An 18,622-nucleotide genomic window follows, 5' to 3' on the forward strand; every position below is an offset into this window, starting at 1 on the left:
GAAAATTCAGATGCAATTGTTCTGCCCAGCTTAGAAGTGGTCCCAGAGCCACAACACACTGGGGAGACAAAGTTTGACAGCAGGAGTGTCTGTACCAAGAGCACGCACGGATTCAGTGTGAGCAGGGGCATAAGTACATGACTATTTGTCTTCTGTAAGAGAGATAAAGGCAAATAAACTAGAAACACCTATACATTATACCACCCATATAGGAAAGAGGCCACATGGGGCACAGCATCCAGCTCTCTGCGGGAAGGACAACGATCCTGCCTCCAAGACTTCCCCAGTGACAGCACCAGAACACTCGTCTAACAACAAAAAGACATTCTCAAAAAGCTCTCTGTTTTCTCAGCCTTCGTTTTACCCCGTCAGCCTTCAAGCTCTTGTTTCTGGCAGTCCATCCCAGCTCTGAGCTTCATCCTCTCTGCCTCCTCCTCCTCTCCAAATATCCGTCTATCCTTCCCTGATCTCGCAGGACAGCTGTTTGGGTGATGAATGTTTGCTACCAACTCAAAGATCTTTGGATGGAAATAAACTGTTTGAGGATTTTCAAAGATCAGTCCTATACAATAGAATCCGAAAGGGATTCCTAAGTCATGAAAACTGCCAAATTTCACCCAACGCCTGATAGCGCAGCATCAATTACATCAGGAAACAACAGGGCTGGATACACAAGGCTGAGAGCCAGGAGCTCGGGGCTGGAGAAGCACAGCTATCAACACAGGAAAAAAATAGCAGGGTTATCTCCATCTCTCCATGATCATCCCGATAAATTTGCACTATAAAACTCTAATTTGCACTATAAAGCTTTTTCCCCACTATGACCTCCCCATCCCTACAGCGTCCCTTGGAATTGAATCACAAAACTTTCCAGGTTGGGAGGGACCTTTCAGATCACTGAGTCCAACCATCAAACCAACACTGACAAACCCACCACTGACCCATGGCCCTCAGCACCACGTCTACTCATCTTTTAAAAACCTCCAGGGAGCCTTCTCCGGTTCCGTGTCTCCATCCAACCCGGACACCTGAGCTCTCCCTGGACGAGACCCTGGTGTACTCAGGGAGAGCTGAGAGCTGATGAAATGGGGACACCTGCCTTGCATCTTCTCCACCAAAGCCACTTTGCTAATATTAGGTAAAACACAGAGATGCCATTTCTAACCTGCCCTCGCTGCTGAAAAAGAGAACACGCAAAGAGACAGAAAGAGGCCAGGAGCAGCTTTTAACCCTTTTCACAAGGTGGAATATTAGTGCCTGGAGCTCAGGGATGGGGGATACAAACTGCTCGTGGGTAGCAAAACCTTTCCAGAGGTGCCCTGGTAAAAACTAACAGCTCGGGAGCAGGTGTGGTTACTGCCAGTGAGCCTGAGAGCAGACACCACCTTCTTGCTTCAGTTTTAAGCCAGTTCTGACTCCTGAGAGTCACCAGGAGTTTGGATCTGCCAGCGGAGGAGCTGCAGATCCTCACAGCATCCCATCCCGTTCCATCCCTGGTGGCAGGCAGAGCCTGAAGAGCACATTGGGCTGGAGGGATCACCGCTCTCAACCAGCTTTATCTCCTGGATTGGGTTTGGGTATCGTAGGGAAGCTGGCACCGCACCACGCAGGGCAGAGATGCAAGAGGTCAGAGCGATACCCGCAGCCAGGGCTGCTGCACAACACTTGGGCTGATTTGTTTTCATGGAAGCTTGTGAAACTCGGAGCAGCAGAAGGAAAACAAGCCAGGAAAGAACCCACGGCCAGGACTATCCTGTTCCTGTACTTGAACCAACCACAGAAACACCACGTAATACAGCCTGCACAGACGAAGAAGGAAAACCCCGACCAGGTCACAGAGGAACTGACCAGGAAAGTCTGACCTTATTTTGGCACAAAAAATCAGGTCTCTGCCTCGCTTTCCCAGCTGTGCTACGGAGGTGCAGTGCTCATCACAGATGTGTCGGGCCAGGTAGAAGACTGAGGGGGGATCTCATCGATGCTGAGCAATATCTAAAGGGCGGGTGGCAAGAGGATGGGGCCAGACTCTTCTCAGTGGTGCCTGGGGACAGGACAAGGGGCAATGGGCACAAACTGGAACACAGAAAATTCCACCTGAACGTGAGGAGGAACTTCTTGACTTTGAAGGTGGCAGAGGCCTGGAAGAGGCTGCCCAGAGAGGTGGTGGAGGCTCCTTCTCTGGAGACATTCAAACCCACCTGGACACGTTCCTGTGCAACCTGCTCTGGGTGGACCTGCTCTGGCAGGAGGTTGGACTGGATGATCTCCAGAGGTCCCTTCCAAACCCTACGATTCTGTACGATCTCAGTAAGTTGTCCTCCTTGGAAGAGCCATACGAGAGCCCGGAACAGCCATACAAGAGCCTAAGAAAGATGCACAAACTGCAATTCCCTGACCTTATTAAAAAAAAAAACAGCTAGCAAAACCCCAAAACTTCTAAAGTATCGAAATCCACATCTCTCTCAGCCCTTGACCCTTGAGAAGACTCCACTAGCTAATTCATGCACTTCTAGTTTCATTGGAAAAGACATGCTGCTGGTCCCCTGGTCCGTGCTGAGAAGTCTGGCAGCAAATGGACTGAGAGCTGAGGGACGGACCCGAGAGTGGCTGTCACATCTCATCTGCAAGACGGAGAGCACGTAAAAGTCAGCAGGAGCACCCTCGAGGTATCCTCTTCTTGCCAAGCCATCAGCTGCCATGCAGTACCAGGTCATCAGCATCCGAGGGACGGAAGCACAGCAACATCCAGCTCAGAGAGACAGAAATGCACAACGGAGAGTCAGAGCAACTCCAGGGGAAGAAGGTGGTGCTGGAAACCCAAGGGATGTGGTCCCAGAGGATTACTGGAAATACCTTCTTTCTGTTCACTAAGTGAGGCAGGGTTTATCTTTCCACGCTTTGCTCTTTGGCTGATAGCCCAGCTGCTTTAATTAAGAGAGACTTTCATCAGTGCAAATCCTCAGTATTGTTGTGCAATTACTTCTTCAGCAGGTTCCTACTCAGTATCTGTCAAGCAGGATTTCCACTACAGCAGTAAAACAAAACACCCGGCAGAGCAGGTACGATTATTTTAAAATTTGTTAAAATTGGTACGTCTCACTATTTGGAACCCATTACATCTAACGATGCCCAGCGATGTTCAGCATTTAAAAGCTGCCAGGTCCTATCCTGGAAGAGCCTTAGCGCCGGCATTCGTACCTGGGGGCTGAAGGCATCAAAATGAACATTATATCTCAACTAAAGGAGGAAGGAACAGGGGTCAGACTATTAACTTTCTGAGCAGCTACTAAAAAAGCTGGTATATAAACTCAGTATATAAGCAGAGCCAAGAAGCCATCAAGTTTGCAGGTAGATTATTTTTTTGATGGGAAGAAGACAGAGAATTTATGAATGCTTATGTGGCTGGGAGCAGCAACCGTAAACAGCACTCAGGCACGGACACCCACTTTGGGCTTCCAGGTTTATTCCAGACTGGAAGCTTTCTGGGGACCTCTGGGATGAGAAGGCTGAGATTTCACTGGGAAAGTTCTGATGGGCCTGGATGAAATGAAGACAGCTTTCTGTCAGAGTTATCTGTCCTCAAATCCATTATCTAGAGATGAGAGCTCTTTTATGTGATGTTAGAAGAAAAAGAACTAGCAAAGCCATACCATGATTCCCTAATCAGCATTTTATCTCTCATTGTCCCATGAGTACAGCTCATGGAGAAAAGCAATTTCCATCAGCTCAAATATCAGAATAAAGTCAGGATATTACCCTGAAAGGGAAAAGGCAGTTTCACCAAACACGCAATCTCGCCTCAGCGCACAGTGAATGCCTTCTCACTCAACATGGCAGAGCCAGGTGATGACAAACCAGGACACAAGCCCCAGATGGGTTTCTGAGGATCTTCCCTTTGCCCATAGACTTCAACTGCTGCACCTTAATTGCTGGAACCCTTGGCTGAACCCTACTTCACCTGGTCCATGTCCCACACCAGCCCACTGTCTGCTTTCATCCAGAGGACCACCATCTCCACACTCTCCAAGCCGTGACCTTTGTGGTAGGCAACGTCACATTCTTTAAAGCTTGGCTTGTCCCAAGATTTTTGCTACTTAGAGACCTATTTAAGCTTCTCCTGGAAGTCAATTAAAAAGTAAAATAAAATCAAGGGAGAACAAATGCTTTCATCAAGAGGTAGTTAATACATTACCAACAAACCCATGGCTGGGATGAATACAGACCACCACAGCCACCTCCCACAACCCACAGTATGGGTTGGGAATTAAGGACCAGCATGTGTGAGAAATTACAGAGTTCACATAAATGAGGCAATTAATTAAAAGCAATTCCTTTTACAAATTTCTAATAAAATCAACCTAATTATTACCTGTGTCTTGAAACCAATTTGCTTTGTCACCTGCATTCAGAGCAAGTGGAAAACGAGCCTTATTCCAAAGAATTATCTGGTTCACAGCTGTTATATTCCTCAGAAAAGTGCTTTTCTTGTTCCCTGTCAGCTCTCTTCTCCCACAGTAAAAGATGGGGCTGTCCCTTACTGTGGAGATAAGGCAGGTTTCCACCAACTGGGGCTCTGGGCAGCTCTGGAGATCAAAGCCACGATGGAAGCTGCAAACTGCACCTCCTTGCCCAGAATGCTTTTAAAGTTCAATGTCGAGGAAAAAAAAAAACAACATTTCCCTTCCCTAAACCAACCTCAAAAAACTCAGAGTTCAATTCAGATAAGCATTCAGAAAGCTGAAGATTTTGCTAAACCATTTTGACCTGAAAGTGTTATCTGGGAAGCCTAAGAAGAGCTTCACCACATTTCCCACCTTTCTGCTGCTAGGAAATCTGGGAATAGGTGAAAACAGCATTTCTGTGAGCTTATAAGGAGATATACAAGTGCTTTAGTGACCGGGCATGGCTTCCTGTTCTCTGTGCCTCGGTTTCCCTCTGGTTTATTAGCAAGATGCCCTCAGCTCCTTGCTTATGGTCTCTGTGCCAGTTTCAGGAGAAGGGAGAGATTCCTCACCTTTCTTGGCAGGGCTAAGACAGATTTTCATTCATTAATTGAAGGCTTTAAATGAATGGAAGTGACTTAAAAACTACTGCCTCTTCTCCTAATTTTCTCATGCTCTCTAAAATGGCATCAGGGGAAAAAAAAAACCTCCATCCTTTCTGGGTACTTAAACAGTGCTGATTCCAGGGATCCAGCAGTCAGGATAACGGGAAAACAACCTGCAACCCTTGGTTCTGAATCCAGCTACTCCATCACCCTCCTGCTTATCCATCGCTTTCACACGAGACGAACCTCCTCCCGCAGAAGGACAGGAAGGAGCCAGGCGCCGCGTTTCGGAGAGGGGAACGCTCCGTAGGCGCAGCGCGGCAGGGAGATCTGTCATACTTTATCGCTAACTGCAGAGTCTGATTTCAAGAAAATTGAAGGAAAAGCATCCATCAGTTAGATAAGGGAGAGCAGCACCTCCTTCCTCGCCAGATACAGGCAGGTACCGTGGGGAAAAGGGGGAAGAGACTGTCCAGGAGGTGAATAATGTTGTGGCTGCTGTGCTGCACCATCGCCAGTCCACCGGAAAACTTGGGAATAAGTCACCACCTTCCATTTGAGAGCTGCAATATTTTTGCCGATCGATCCCACGGAGCTTGGGGAGGCACCTGTGAGCTACACCACACACGTAAGAACAAGCAGAGTGATTAAAACTTCTGTCTTGCTCCTCATCTCTTTCTCCAACCTTGTATGAGAGTTACCTTCCTCTTTAGAACCTTCTCATGTCATTCACAGTTGTCTCCTTGATGTCCCAATGCCCTGTGAGGTCCCTCCCATTCCAGCAAACTTTAACAACACAGATTTTCTTTCATCCCATCTATTTAATACCCACAAGGCAAAGTCAAATTCTCGGTGACTACAGCTCCCTCCTTCTCTCCTGTGCCTAGGGGGCCCATGCCATTTCTGGTGGTACCGCATCAAGTTATAGCTACTCTGGGAGACAAGGCTGTCTTCACTTCACAAATAAAGCAACCTGCACAGAATGCACAATCAAATCCTTCTGCAGCGCAAAACCACTCCATCGAGACAGTTAGGAGCACGGGAGGAAAGGAAACGCAGGTACCCGGGACTTTATGGGAAGAAGGACGTAGCCCGCAGTGAAGTGGATGTCGACACACGATGCCATCCGAACTAAGCAAGATCTGCAATAATGAAGTCACAGAGAATGAAAACACGGTGAAAACAGAAGGAAAAAAAAAAATAGAGAAAATACGTCCATATGCTCAGTTTTCCCCCAAGCTTGTTTCCCAGCATGGAATAATTTGGGGACACTACATATTCTCTTGTTATTTAAACAGGCACACGCACGCCACCACGTAAACCCTTAAAGCAGCAGGAATCCAGCCCTGGAAAAACAATGTGGTATTTTGTTGCCGCACTGACTTCGGTGCCAAGTCCTATCGTGCCGCTTTTGTCCCCGAGCTGTTGTGACAGAGTCTGCTCCGGAGCGGAGAGCGTTTTAAAGATGCACAGACGGCTTCCGTGTCGACGTTTAAAGGCTTCGGCACAGGGGGACTGGCCCCCGCGACATCTTCAAGCTTTTATGTGTGGGAAAACCCACCCGATTATGTCCGCTGTAGCGTACAAGGATGCTTCCCTCCCTTCTTTTTCCCTTCCAATGCCCCAAAGTAACGCCTTCCTTCTGGTCACCGACCCCATTAGCCGCATCCTAAGCCAAGGGAATTCAGGGAGCTGAGGCTACGGCAACATTTTGTCTACGGTAAAAGCTATTACAAACCAGCATATGGCAGGCGAGAGAATTAAGGGCTGGTTTTAGGCACTAGCAGTGGGGTATTCCAAGGGTGTTTGTGTTAATATTCAGAGCGCAAATCCCCAAGAAGTCGGCGCTGCTTGTTACATTATCAGCGTACATTCACGCATGGCTGCACCTTTGCTCCGGCCCTGCAGTGACAAGCATCTGGATTTTAGCATGGCAGGTAAACTAAGCAGCAAATTTGCTCCTTCCTCTCCTGCTACACAACGGTAAAAATAGATATTGAGGCAGCAAAACTTGGGGGGATTTGGGAAGAACGAATCCTCCTCCCCTGCAGCACCGTGCTCTGCCGGCAGCAGGTGGTGCTACGTACCCGACAGCAGCACACGCGGTTCCGTGCAACATCGCCCTGCCTTAAAAAACTGCTCTGCTGGAGAAATTTAACTCGTAAACCTGTGATACGCTGCCGGTAAAGCTGGTGCAATGGATGGGGCCCATTTAACCCACAGATGGTGCAAGTCTCTTGGGTGAAGCGACTGAGTGCTAAGAAATAAGGTGATTTTCTCAGCCCATTTTTGTCATGGAAAGCAGAGCCTGAATTGTTCCTTCTGGAAGCCAACCTGTAGCTTCCCACCCCCATGTGCAACCCAGGACCTGAAAGTTATGTTGGGTTCCTCCTGATTTTGCACACCAGAGTTGCGAGCTGGGATAATAACAGAATCATAGAATGGTTTGGGTTGGAAGGGACCTTAAAGACCATCCAGTGCCACCCCCTGCCCTGGGCAGGGACACCTCCCACCAGAACAGGTTGCTCCAAGCCCCCTCCAACCTGGCCTTGAACCCCTCCAGGGATGGGGCAGCCACAGCTTCTCTGGGCAACCTGGGCCAGGCTCTCACCACCCTCACAGCAAAGAATTTCTTCATAATATCTCATCTCCATCTCCCCTCTTCCAGTTTATAACCGTTATCCCTTGTCCTAGGGCTCCCCTCCCTGATCAAGAGTCCCTCCCCATCTCTTCTGTAGGCCCCCCCTTAGGGACTGGAAGGATAAGGTAGGGAAAAGTGGGAAGTGCCCAGTGTAAAGCTCTGACTCACCAAGAAACTTCAGCAGGAGTTGGCCCAGCAAAGCACAAGTCATGTCTCCAAGGAAGGGTCAGGGACGTGCTTAAGCACTTGGTTGAGTCAGGACCTGAGCTGGTATTTACGCAAGGCTCCCAGAAAGCAAAAGGATCAATTGGAACGGTGGTGTGATCAGTATGGAGAGTTTATTCTCCTGTTTAATTCATGAGGTCTTTGAGGACCTCACCCTGGATCATGCACACCACTCCAGTTGAGCTTGAGCTACTGGTGACTGTGTGAGCTGGTAGTTTACAGTGTTGGTTCTGCTCTTACCAGAAACCCAAATATGATGTTGAAGGACAAGCTCATGCCACCATCCATATATATATATTGATGCTACAGTCTGACCAGGTTCCGTTCCTCCTCCTCTTAACCAGAAGCACCACCTTGGGACCCCATCGTGGTCCTTAATGGAGATACCAGAGCACCTTCAAATACTTCTGGCAGAAGGGCCGTGCAAACCGAAGGCGCCCATCCTTCGGCAGCGAGCTCAGCACAGAGGCTGCCCGAACAGAAAGGAAAAGTCACGATGGCATTTCCCTCTCCCCCCTGTCTGCTCCTGATTAACAAGTGGCATTTCAAGGGACGTGGCGACCAGCCAGCCAGGTCTGCAGATGCAGCAACGCTTCCGGATTAAAAATTTTCCAAAGATTATTCCTTTTTTTTTTTTTTAAACGAGCAGCTAAAATTGAATGAGCTTTCTCAGCCGGCCACCAAGCCAGCAGAAAAGGACGTTACGCCACTGGAACTGGCTGCAGAGATCAAAGCCAGCTACTTGTTCTCTAACAAAGCTGAAGGAAAGGATTAGTCACCGCCGAAAGCCACAGGAGCTGGCACCGGCAGTGAACCCAGCTAAATTGCTCCAAAATGCCGACAAGCACACACCACCTAACCCCGGAGGAAGAGGAGAAAGCAAACTGCTGCAGGGCTTTTCCAGCCACGGCTCTGCCTCCGAAGGACCCGCACACGCGCAGAAAAGAAAGAGGAGCTGGAAGTTGGGGCTGGAGTTTCTTAGAGCACGAGCGCAGGTTGTGAAAATATTGTTTTGGGCTGAATAAGGTTTAGCCTCAAAGGTGGAAGCCCCTTCCCAGCTCAGCTGGGTTCACAGGACACGCTCCCCGAGTGACACGGGCAGCCCACGCAAAGCCCTCGGGCTCCCAAAATAACCCAACCAAAAGCCAGTCACTCCTGGGAAAGCGGGAGAGATGTTACGCTGGCTCAATACAAAATAAAACCACGACCCAACTGGATAGTCCTGATCCAACCCAACCTCCCTCAGCAATACACCCAGACTTCAGGTTGGTACAAAATCTCAATTATCGGCTAACGAGGATAAATCTGACCCTTCCTTTGGCTTCAACACTCCCAGCCCAGCAGGCTCCGATGCTGCACCACCATGCTGATGGTGCCACCTCTCAGCCCACGCATCCAAAGGGACGGATTCGAGATAATCGTGTCAGCAGCCACCCTGAGCTGCCCCCAAAGGGCTCAGGATGGGAAAAAATAAAGAGAAATAAAGGCAACGTTGCTTGGAAATCACTGCTCCAGCTTCAAACACCCCTTAAACAGATGAAGCAGTTGTCCCCGTGAAGCTGTCTGTCTTCCACAAACTTTTTTCTCATGCTGCTTGGAACTCCGTGGCCTTTGGCAAGCAGGGATCACTGTGGCTGGCAACACGGTGCGAAAGCCCTCGCGGTCTGCAAGCGGTGGTTCCTCCCTCTGGCTGGCAAAAGCTTTACTTAAAACAAGATGCTTTCTCCTTACGCTACCAAGGGTGGGGAAAAAGTCTTAAAAACGCATCTCTGTCCAGCCCAATACACAGACTGACCTGAAGATGCTGGAGTCGGATGGCAGAGGGTACACACCACGGGCTCAGGATTTTTTTTTACTTGAGATTATAACCAAATCTAGGGTTCTCCTCAACTCAATCTTCCCCTTTCTGGTCTCCGATCTCCTGGGCAGCACCCACCGGCTGAGAAAGGTGGGTAGGAGAGGAGGGAAGGGGAGGCTGCTGAGCGCACGGTTTGCTTTCCTGGCTCGGACTGCAACTCCTGGGGGGCTTAAAGGAAGTTTCTGAAAGGGAAATGGATAATTTAATTGCTGCATTAGAGGATCTGCGGCTCTTTTGCTGCTCCACAGCTTAATCACCTTGCTGCTTGGGGCTTCGGGCTTTCCCCACCGAACCAAGGGCAGCACCGGCATCTTTCTGAAATACATATTAAATACACTAAAACAAACTCTCTTCAGGTAGCTGGGGCTGTTCAAGGTTTCTAGGACTAAAACCAGAGCGGGAACAGGAAAATTAATCCTGTCTCCCTGTCCCAACCCACGTTCTGCTCAGGGCGGCACACACGATCGGTGGTGACCCAGCTCTTGAGGATTTGAAGAGCTGCTAAAACCACGTACCGGGTTTATTCAGCGTCTGGACCGGGCTCTAGGCTGGAATTTTGCTGAGGAATTGCGAGCCAGTGCCCCACGGCAGCCAGAAAGCAGCAGCACATGGGTGCCGAGCACACGGCAAAGCGCAGCAGGAGCTGAACCTTCCTGGGTGCATCTTCTCAGCGTGTCCGTGTGCCGGGTGTGCGGTTGCCCCAGTGTTTTGTTTCATTCGTTTCCCTTCGCTCCTATTCACGCGGATGGAAACGCTGCCAGGGAATTGCAAAGCAGAGCGTGAGGTTTCTCCCGTCATCGCCCGTACGCCGTTTAGAAATCCCGAGCGTGGAGACGCCGAAAGGGGAAGCTGAAAAGTCTCTATCCCAAAATCAAGCCAGATCTTCTCCTTAATGACTCCTCCTTTATTCCGCCACTGGGAATCTTTCCAAGATCAATGCCCAAGTGGGAGCAGCAGCCAAGTATCGCCACCTCACTCAAACCCAAGTGCAGCCTTTCCCCCTGTTCAGAGCAGAGATTTAATCCAAATTCCTTTCCCCTTTTCTTCCCCGTGAGCATGGAAATAGCAGCAGCACCGTATTGGGGACTTCAGCAACCACAGCTGTGTACAGGAGGGCTCTCACCCTGCTACGAGGGAACGGAGCTCAACTGCTGGCAGAGGTCAGTGGTCCAGGCAGCTTTTAATTCCTTGAGTATATTGTGACTTTGAGAGATGCCACAGCTATCTTGAAGGACAAACCACACAATGGTTTGGGCTGGAAGGGACCTTAAAGATTATGGGCAGGGACACCTCCCACCAGACCAGGTTGCTCCAAGCCCCCTCCAACCTGGCCTTGAACCCCTCCAGGGATGGGGCAGCCACAGCTTCTCTGGGCAACCTGGGCCAGGCTCTCACCACCCTCAGAGTGAAAAGTTTCTTTTAAAATCTGATCTGAATCTCCCTCTTTCAGTTTGAAGCCATTACCCCTCATCCTACCACTACATGCCCTTGTAAAAAGTCCCTCCCCAGCTTTCTTGTAGGCCCCTTTTAGGTACTGGAAGGGGCTCGAAGGTCTCCCCGGAGCCTTCTCTTCTCCAGGCTGAACAACCCCAACTCTCTCAGCGTGTCTTCACAGCAGAGCTGCTCCAGCCCTCTTATCTTTTTAGCCCTCCTCTGGACCCTCTCCAGAAAGTCCATGTCCTTCTTGTGTTGAGGACTCCAAAGCTGGACACAGTACTCCAGGTGGTGTCTCCCCAGAGCGGAGCAGAGGGGCAGAATCCCCCCCCTCTCCCTGCTGGCCACGCTGCTGGGGATGCAGCCCAGGGTGTGGGGGGCTTTCTGGGCTGCCAGGGCATGTTGCCAGCTCCAGCTCGTGTTGAGCTTCTCATCCACCAACACCCCCATGTCCTTCTCCTCAGGGATGCTCTCCGTTCGTTCTCCACCCAGCCTGGATTTGTCCTTGGGGGTGCCCCAACCCAGGAGCAGGACCTTGCACTTGGCCTGCTTGAACTTCATGAGGTTGGCATCTTGAAGGATGCATCAACACTGTGTAAATGCTGCAGGGAGGCGCTCAGAAGTTAAGCAGTGGTTGCAGTGTCGCTGTTGGCACTGGTAAGGTCATGCTCTCCAGGATCTTCTGCCCGAGGAAGTTCTCCTAATGCAGAGCTAGAAATACAAACACTTGCAGAAAGCAAGGTTTTAAGCTTACACAAACAAGACTTCTCACTTACAACCCTTGTTTTTTGCTGTGATACCATTTAACGTGATGGGAACAATTTTTACAGCTCAACTCCAGCACAAAAGCACTTTCAATAAGAGGGTAATCTACCTACATCTGTTCCAGGGGCAGCCTTGAATGACTACTCACTCAGCTTTACATTAAATTATATTTGCACCTAGTCACTTCAAGCTCAGTACAGGGCCAGAATATTTTATCAGAGACTCCCGTGCAGCTAAGGAATCTTACTGGTTTTTTAGTAAATTATGCCACCTCAAGAAATCTAGATCTAAGTGAAAGTTTTTAAAAAATCAAATATATTCCGTAGCCCTGATTATCTCATTATCCACGAAAGATTCAAAGATCCAATGCAGCTTTAAGCTTTGCTCTTGATTAACTCCCAGCCCACCGGGGAAAAGAAAACCACATAACCTGCTTTAGAAGACCAAATCATAACCAAGTATTAACAGTTTGCAAACGAAGTTTCAAGGAACTGATCGAGGAACTAAGGTCAACCCGCGCAGGAGGAAGCTCGATTCTCCTTTGGGCTACTCTGCTAGACAAAGCGGCACAACTCAAGTGTAAAGGAGCTCCAGCAGCACCTTGGTGGGACTCAGGACTACCAGATGGTGCCTGGACCCACTTCAATCGCAAGGAGGGGACACCCAAATGCAGCCCCAACCACTTCTCCTCCCCGCAAGTTTCCTCTGCAGAGCTCTGTGCTTTGGGACTTGAACGCAGGGCAATTCTTTGAACCCCAATGTTGCCGGGAACGTATTTGTTAACGCAGAGATGCAGCACTGCTTCAAGATCTGAGAGAACTGGATATTCCCCATCAAAAGACACTTTTTTTTCTCCATAGGGAAATCAGATTCACAGCTCTGCCGTTTCTTTTGACATCAGCAGCCGTAAGGACTTGTGTTTCTTGCCAACCCCACGTACCCACCTTCCTCTTCCCCTGGCTAGCACATCCCACGGCCCAGCCGTCGAGGTTTACACGGAACCTCACCTCTGCTTCTCCAGCTCTCATTGCCCTTTTCCACAGCGGATCTTAGGATCTGTCACTGTCTGATGAAGCCCAGGTAAATTTTTATATCATCACCCACACTAAACCATCCATGTAGATGAATGCTGCAGACTCCCAATGTGATTTAAACACCCAGTCCGGATATGGACCGGGCAACCAGCACTTTGGTGGGATGGATGCTTGGAGACTGCAGCGGGTTAAACCTCCTATGAGAGGTCCCAGGGCTCTTTCAAAAAATGGGATTTAGAAAAATGGGAAGAAATCATCCCTACTATCAGACCAACACGGTCCTTTGACAAGGACCCCAGCAGAAGCTCGCTGTGCTCCAGTCGCTCCACAGCACTTGGCCATGAGCACAGCGTAACCACCCAACACCCCAAACCACACAGGAGACAGTTTCCTCCTCTTGAACCAAGCGGTACCAAACGTATCCCCCCCATAGCGTGCGGCTCGAAGGCGACATGCAGCAACTCGTGTGTGTCAACATCCCCGAAAAAGCCAGTGGGCCTCCAACACAATAGATGTGCTGATGAGAGCAGGGTAAAAAAAAAAAAAAAGGCATTAACGTCCATCAACAGAAACATATTTTTCTCGCACAAATAACACCCATTAGCAACTCCAAGGAGAACAATCCCCCCTCTTCAGCTCGGACGGAGGACACAGTTTTTCAGCAGACACAATGCGAAGATTTTGCAGGATTCAGGCATTCAACAGGACTAATGTGAAAGATTAGTTTGCAATTATCCAAGCAATTTTCTCTCCTCATTGTCCCCGGATCATAAGGGTTTTTAAATGTGAGCAGAAGGATTTATTCATCACAATAATAATAAAATGAAATATTAAATCAATGAATCTCTTTGCATGAAGCATAAAGCTCACATTGCTATTAAGCTTAGTCGCGTCCTGTCACATAAACCACATGCAGTTTGCGTACTTAAGCACCATCTCCCTCTTTTATTTTCCCCTTCCTTAATTTGTAAGGCATTATCCTTCCATTTGTCCTCTAAACACAACCGGATTCGGACAACACAGTGTTGCTTCTTGTTAGTGGCTCTGTGCCCGGGCTCTTTACGAAGGCACGTGGAGATTCATGTTTAATATTGATTGTTAACAACGGCCAGTGCAGAAAGTTATGCTGGGATGACAGAGAAACCCTAAAATAAATACAAGCATAAGTAATAATTTAGGGAGAATTAAGTCCTTACGAGCAACACTGCCAATATGCAAGTGACAGTTGGGCATGAAAAGGAACGTCATCGGTCTTTGAAGGTGTCACTTCTATGGTTTGAGTGGGGAATCAACCCAAACCCAAGGAAAACTGAATCACAACCTTTGGAGCACGGAAGCTCTCATGGTGACATCGGCCTTGGCTTCTATTTCCTTCTCTGACATCCCTTGGAATACAACGTGATAAATGACTTTTGAGACCCTTGCAGTCGGCACAGCTTCACTGGGTCCCTCTTTTGTTTTTATAAAAGATTTATTTGGTAAAGTGCAGAAACAGTCACTACTTACGTATTTATAAGGTGCCAACTGTCCTCACGGTGTGACACTTAAAGAGCCAAGCAAGGCTTTTCAATAAGCAAGAATCTCTAGCTTTAAGCCTCGAGATTCTTATTAGGCTCCTAATTAAGCAATTACTGTTTCATGAGTGCGAAACACCTGCCACCTCTAAAGATCCCGCATTTTTACAATTTAGGCTCTCCTGCGTAACACCTCCTGTATTTCATAACCCAAAGGTCACCCAACGAATCTCTCGTGACAGCAATTCATCTCGCCTAAGTTCCCACGTCCGCAGAGCGCAGCTGTTCGGCTCTCAACGTCGACCTCCCTTTAAGGTGAGAAACGGGAATTTCTAGAGCAGCAGCCATGGCATTTCACTGAATTTCACTGAATTTTTTTTTAGAGTTGGAAGGGACCATATAGATCATCTAGTCCAACTCCCCTGCTGAAGCAGGATTGCTTAGAGAATGCTACTCAGGACTGCATCCAGGCGGGTCTTGAAAATCTCCAGAGAAGGGGACTCCACACCCTCCCTGGGCAGCCTGTTCCAGGGCTCTGGCACCCTCACCGTGAAGAAATTCTTTCTCATATTTGAGTGGAACCTCCTATGTCCCAACTTGTGCCCGTTGCCCCTTGTCCTGTCACTGGGAACCACTGAAAAGAGTCTGGCTCCCTCCTCCTTCAACCCACCCTTGAGATACTTATAGACATTAATAAGGTCTCCCCTCAGCCTTCTCTTCCCCAGACTAAAGAGTCCCAGCTCTCTTAGCCTTTCTTCATAAGGGAGATGCTCCAATCCCTTAATCATCTTTGTTGCCCTTCGCTGGACTCTTTCCAGTAGTTCCCTATCCCTCTTGAATTGGGGAGTCCAGAACTGGATGCAATACTCCAGTTGTGGCCTCACCAGTGCAGAGTAGAGGGGGAGAATGACTTCCCTCCACCTACTAGCCACACTCTTCCCTATGCAGCCCAGGATTCCGTTGGCCTTCCTGGCCACAAGAGCACATTGCTTGCTCATTGTCATTTTGCTGTCTACCAGGACTCCCAGATCATTCTCACGCAAACACCCAAAATGGGTCAGATGAGTCATACCTGTCATCTCCCTGGTTTTCTCTGCTGATAAAATGTCCAGATCAGGTACAGGCATCTACAACCATGTGAGATGAACGCTGCCCTAGATGACTTATGCTGAGCTGACACGCTACAAAAGAGCTACAGCCAACTTTAATGCACAAACCCCACCAGGAAGCGAGACCATAATAGCTACATCTTTCTTACCATGATTGGGACGCCAATGTCTGGCCACAAGAGATCCTCGGAGGGAAGCTTGGGAGAGTTCCACACTACCACAACTTTATTTAAGTACGGGAGACCATTGAGCCTTTCTAGGGAGTTCATCAACACTTCCTCCCGCTCGTAAGTCAACATCACTACTGTGAACTGCTCCCGGGGGACGTTACCACCCAAAGCAGCCTGGAACTCCTTCCCAGAGCCACCTGCTCCTCCACCAATGGGTCGAAATCCAGTCCCAGACCCCAAAAATTTTGCTTCTGATGGTAAAACAGGGTCAAAGGGAGTGTAGGGGAAGAGGTGGAAAGGCCCCGGAGCAGAATTCCAATTCCTGTAGATGTCCATTGCAGTGAGGGTGAAATTGCGGAGATATTTGGGAGATGCATAGGGTGGTTCTGTTTCCACAGGCCCCAAGTCCAGGTCACCATTGTCTGCCATATTGGGGTCTGTACCAGCAGCTTTGCCAGACCGGTGGGGAATCTCCACGGCGGTCTCTTCTCGGATAGGAGCAGCTGGGATTTGGATTCGAGTCCTTATGATAGCTAAGACTGTGCTGAACACGTTGTCAGAGGTGGAGAAGTAGGTCTCCCACAAGAAGCGGCCCTGCCTCCTCATGGCAAGGAGATCGTTGTCAGAAATGCTTCTCAGAAGAAAGTGCACTTCTGTGATACGTGGCTTTGGTATGATTAAGGCTGCCTCGTTCCACCGGATCACATCATTATAGGGTAGCTGAACTTGCTCTCCAAGAACCACCGGGATGGCTCCGACTTCCAGAGCCTCAAACAGTCTCATGGCACACCCGGCGGAGATCACTAAATGGGTGTCCCCTGGGGTGATTATCAGTGCAAAAGTAGATAGCTTCAGTAGCTCTAGTCTGTCATCCCTTTCTCCACACAGAGCCCACTCAGTGGGCAGACTCGCCTTAGGCTGGTTCTTACACGTGAACTCCACCAAAACAAAGTCCAACTTGCTGTCCTGAACAGCCTTCAAGGTAGTGATGATCCGATCGTCGTAGTCAGCTGGGGCGTTGCCTTCGATTTCCTCTTCGAAAGAGCGAACCTCTTGCAAACTAGATCTGAGAGACTCAATCTTCTCCCCCTGGAAACTAAACAGGTATTTACGCTTGACTGGCACCTGGGGTGGGATTTCTAGGAAGTTGGGTTCAGACATAGCGTGGACCAGAGGCGATACCACAATATCAAACCCCGGTCGATACTGCACGTCGTAAAAGGTGGACTGGGCAATCATGGCGCGCCCTGTGCTGATGTTGTAAATGAAGTTCTGCGTTTCTGATTTCCTTGATAAATTGATGATGAGATGGTTATGCCCATCAGTCCTCCAATATGGCAAAGAGTGCAACTGTTGCTCTAGTTCAGTAGGTTTTGGCATTACGGGCTCTTGCATTTCCCCCACTAAAATTATATACACACAAGCAATATTTGCATTTTCAGTAACATAAACATTAGTTCTGACAGTCGCCTCAAAGGCTTGTTTAATTAAAGGGTCTAAGGAACTACCAAAAGGGTAGTCGTCACTGTTGTAGACATAGACTGGAAAGCCGGATGTCAACGGGCAGCGCGAGTAGTCAAAGCAGTTGTGTAGCCTGCAGTTCCGGTTGGATTTTGGCAAGGGGAAGGTCGCATCGTCTTTGTCTGGCAGGAGCCGGATGGGCAAAGAGAGCTTGGGCTGGTTCTGAGCCATCAGCTCTTTGTAGGAATGCTCGGTCTGGCTGATGACGTTCTTCAGCTGCAGCAGGTCCTGCTTGGCATTTTCAATGCTCTTTTTGCAGGCCTCGATCTTCAAGTTGAGCTTGGCGATCTCGCTGTTGAGCTCCTGCCGCTTGGCTTCCAGTTGGAGCAGCTCCTCGCTGACCGACTCGCGGATGCGACACAGGTCTTGCACGTGCTTTACCTCGCACAGCTCATTGCCGGTCCGAGGGCCAAAGATGCGTTTGCCGGCATCGTCCGCGTCATCGATGGTGGTCAGGTAGTAGTGGGCAATGAGGGGAAAGAAGACGAGGATGATGAAGAGGGTGAAACTAAGCCATGTGAGCCGGATCCGACTGGACCACCTCAACACCCACGGCTGGCCTCCGTTCCCCACTCCCCCATTCCGCAACATCGTATATCCAGTCATGAGTTCCAAAGTCGCTGCGCGCCCAATCACGTTGGATCAGTAGCCATAACCAAAAGAGTTTTTATAGCAAGTCTCAAGAAAAAAAATGTTATTGTGCCTGCTTAACGAGAAACCAATAGAAGGGGAATTTCATCGTCTTGTCGCACCGACGGCTTTTCTACAGTCATTTTGCTGCAGGCGCAACTTTTGACCCTGTTAGACTCAATCATTGACCTTCTCACCCACCCCCAGCCCACCCTTGGTCTGCGGGCAACCGTTGCTGGAAGTGTCACAGCGTTGTCATGGTGATTCGAAGTCTCAACCGGCAGAAGGAAAACACAATGGGATCAAGCCAAACTCTACCGCTGCTCTCGACATCCCACATTACCATCCAATGAATATGCAGAGGCACCAGCCATCGTGGAGACGGAGCCAGAAGAGACTTGTACGAACGTCAGTCTTGCTCATCGCTGCCGCGCGGCTGATGCTCGGCCATTCCTACAAGAGAACAATCATGTATTCAGACAACGCAAACAAAACGACCCCTTAGTGACCTAAGACATTGCTATTTTTGAAAAGCAACTGTCCTCTCTGCCAAACAGCAACCTTCGTGCATGCCGAATACCTCCGGGGTGGATACCAGTAAACCTGAGAAAGCGACGGGGGTTCATTAGATGCGGCCACATGGCTTTCTCCGGGCACTCTGCTCTTCATTAGGG

General features: G+C 49.2%; 1 protein-coding gene across 1 annotated transcript in view; it reads right to left on the bottom strand.

Moving 5' to 3' along the window:
- The window catches only part of EXTL3 (exostosin like glycosyltransferase 3), a 36,115-nt gene extending 18,191 nt beyond the window's left edge, over positions 1-17,924 (bottom strand). The window contains exon 1 of the mRNA XM_074153723.1: positions 15,777-17,924. Coding sequence (XP_074009824.1) covers positions 15,777-17,924 — 2,148 coding nt within the window. The remainder of the gene's footprint in view (positions 1-15,776) is intronic.
- Positions 17,925-18,622: the final 698 nt, after the last annotated feature.

Source organism: Numenius arquata, chromosome 9 (assembly GCF_964106895.1).
Source record: "Numenius arquata chromosome 9, bNumArq3.hap1.1, whole genome shotgun sequence".
Lineage (NCBI taxonomy): Eukaryota > Metazoa > Chordata > Aves > Charadriiformes > Scolopacidae > Numenius > Numenius arquata.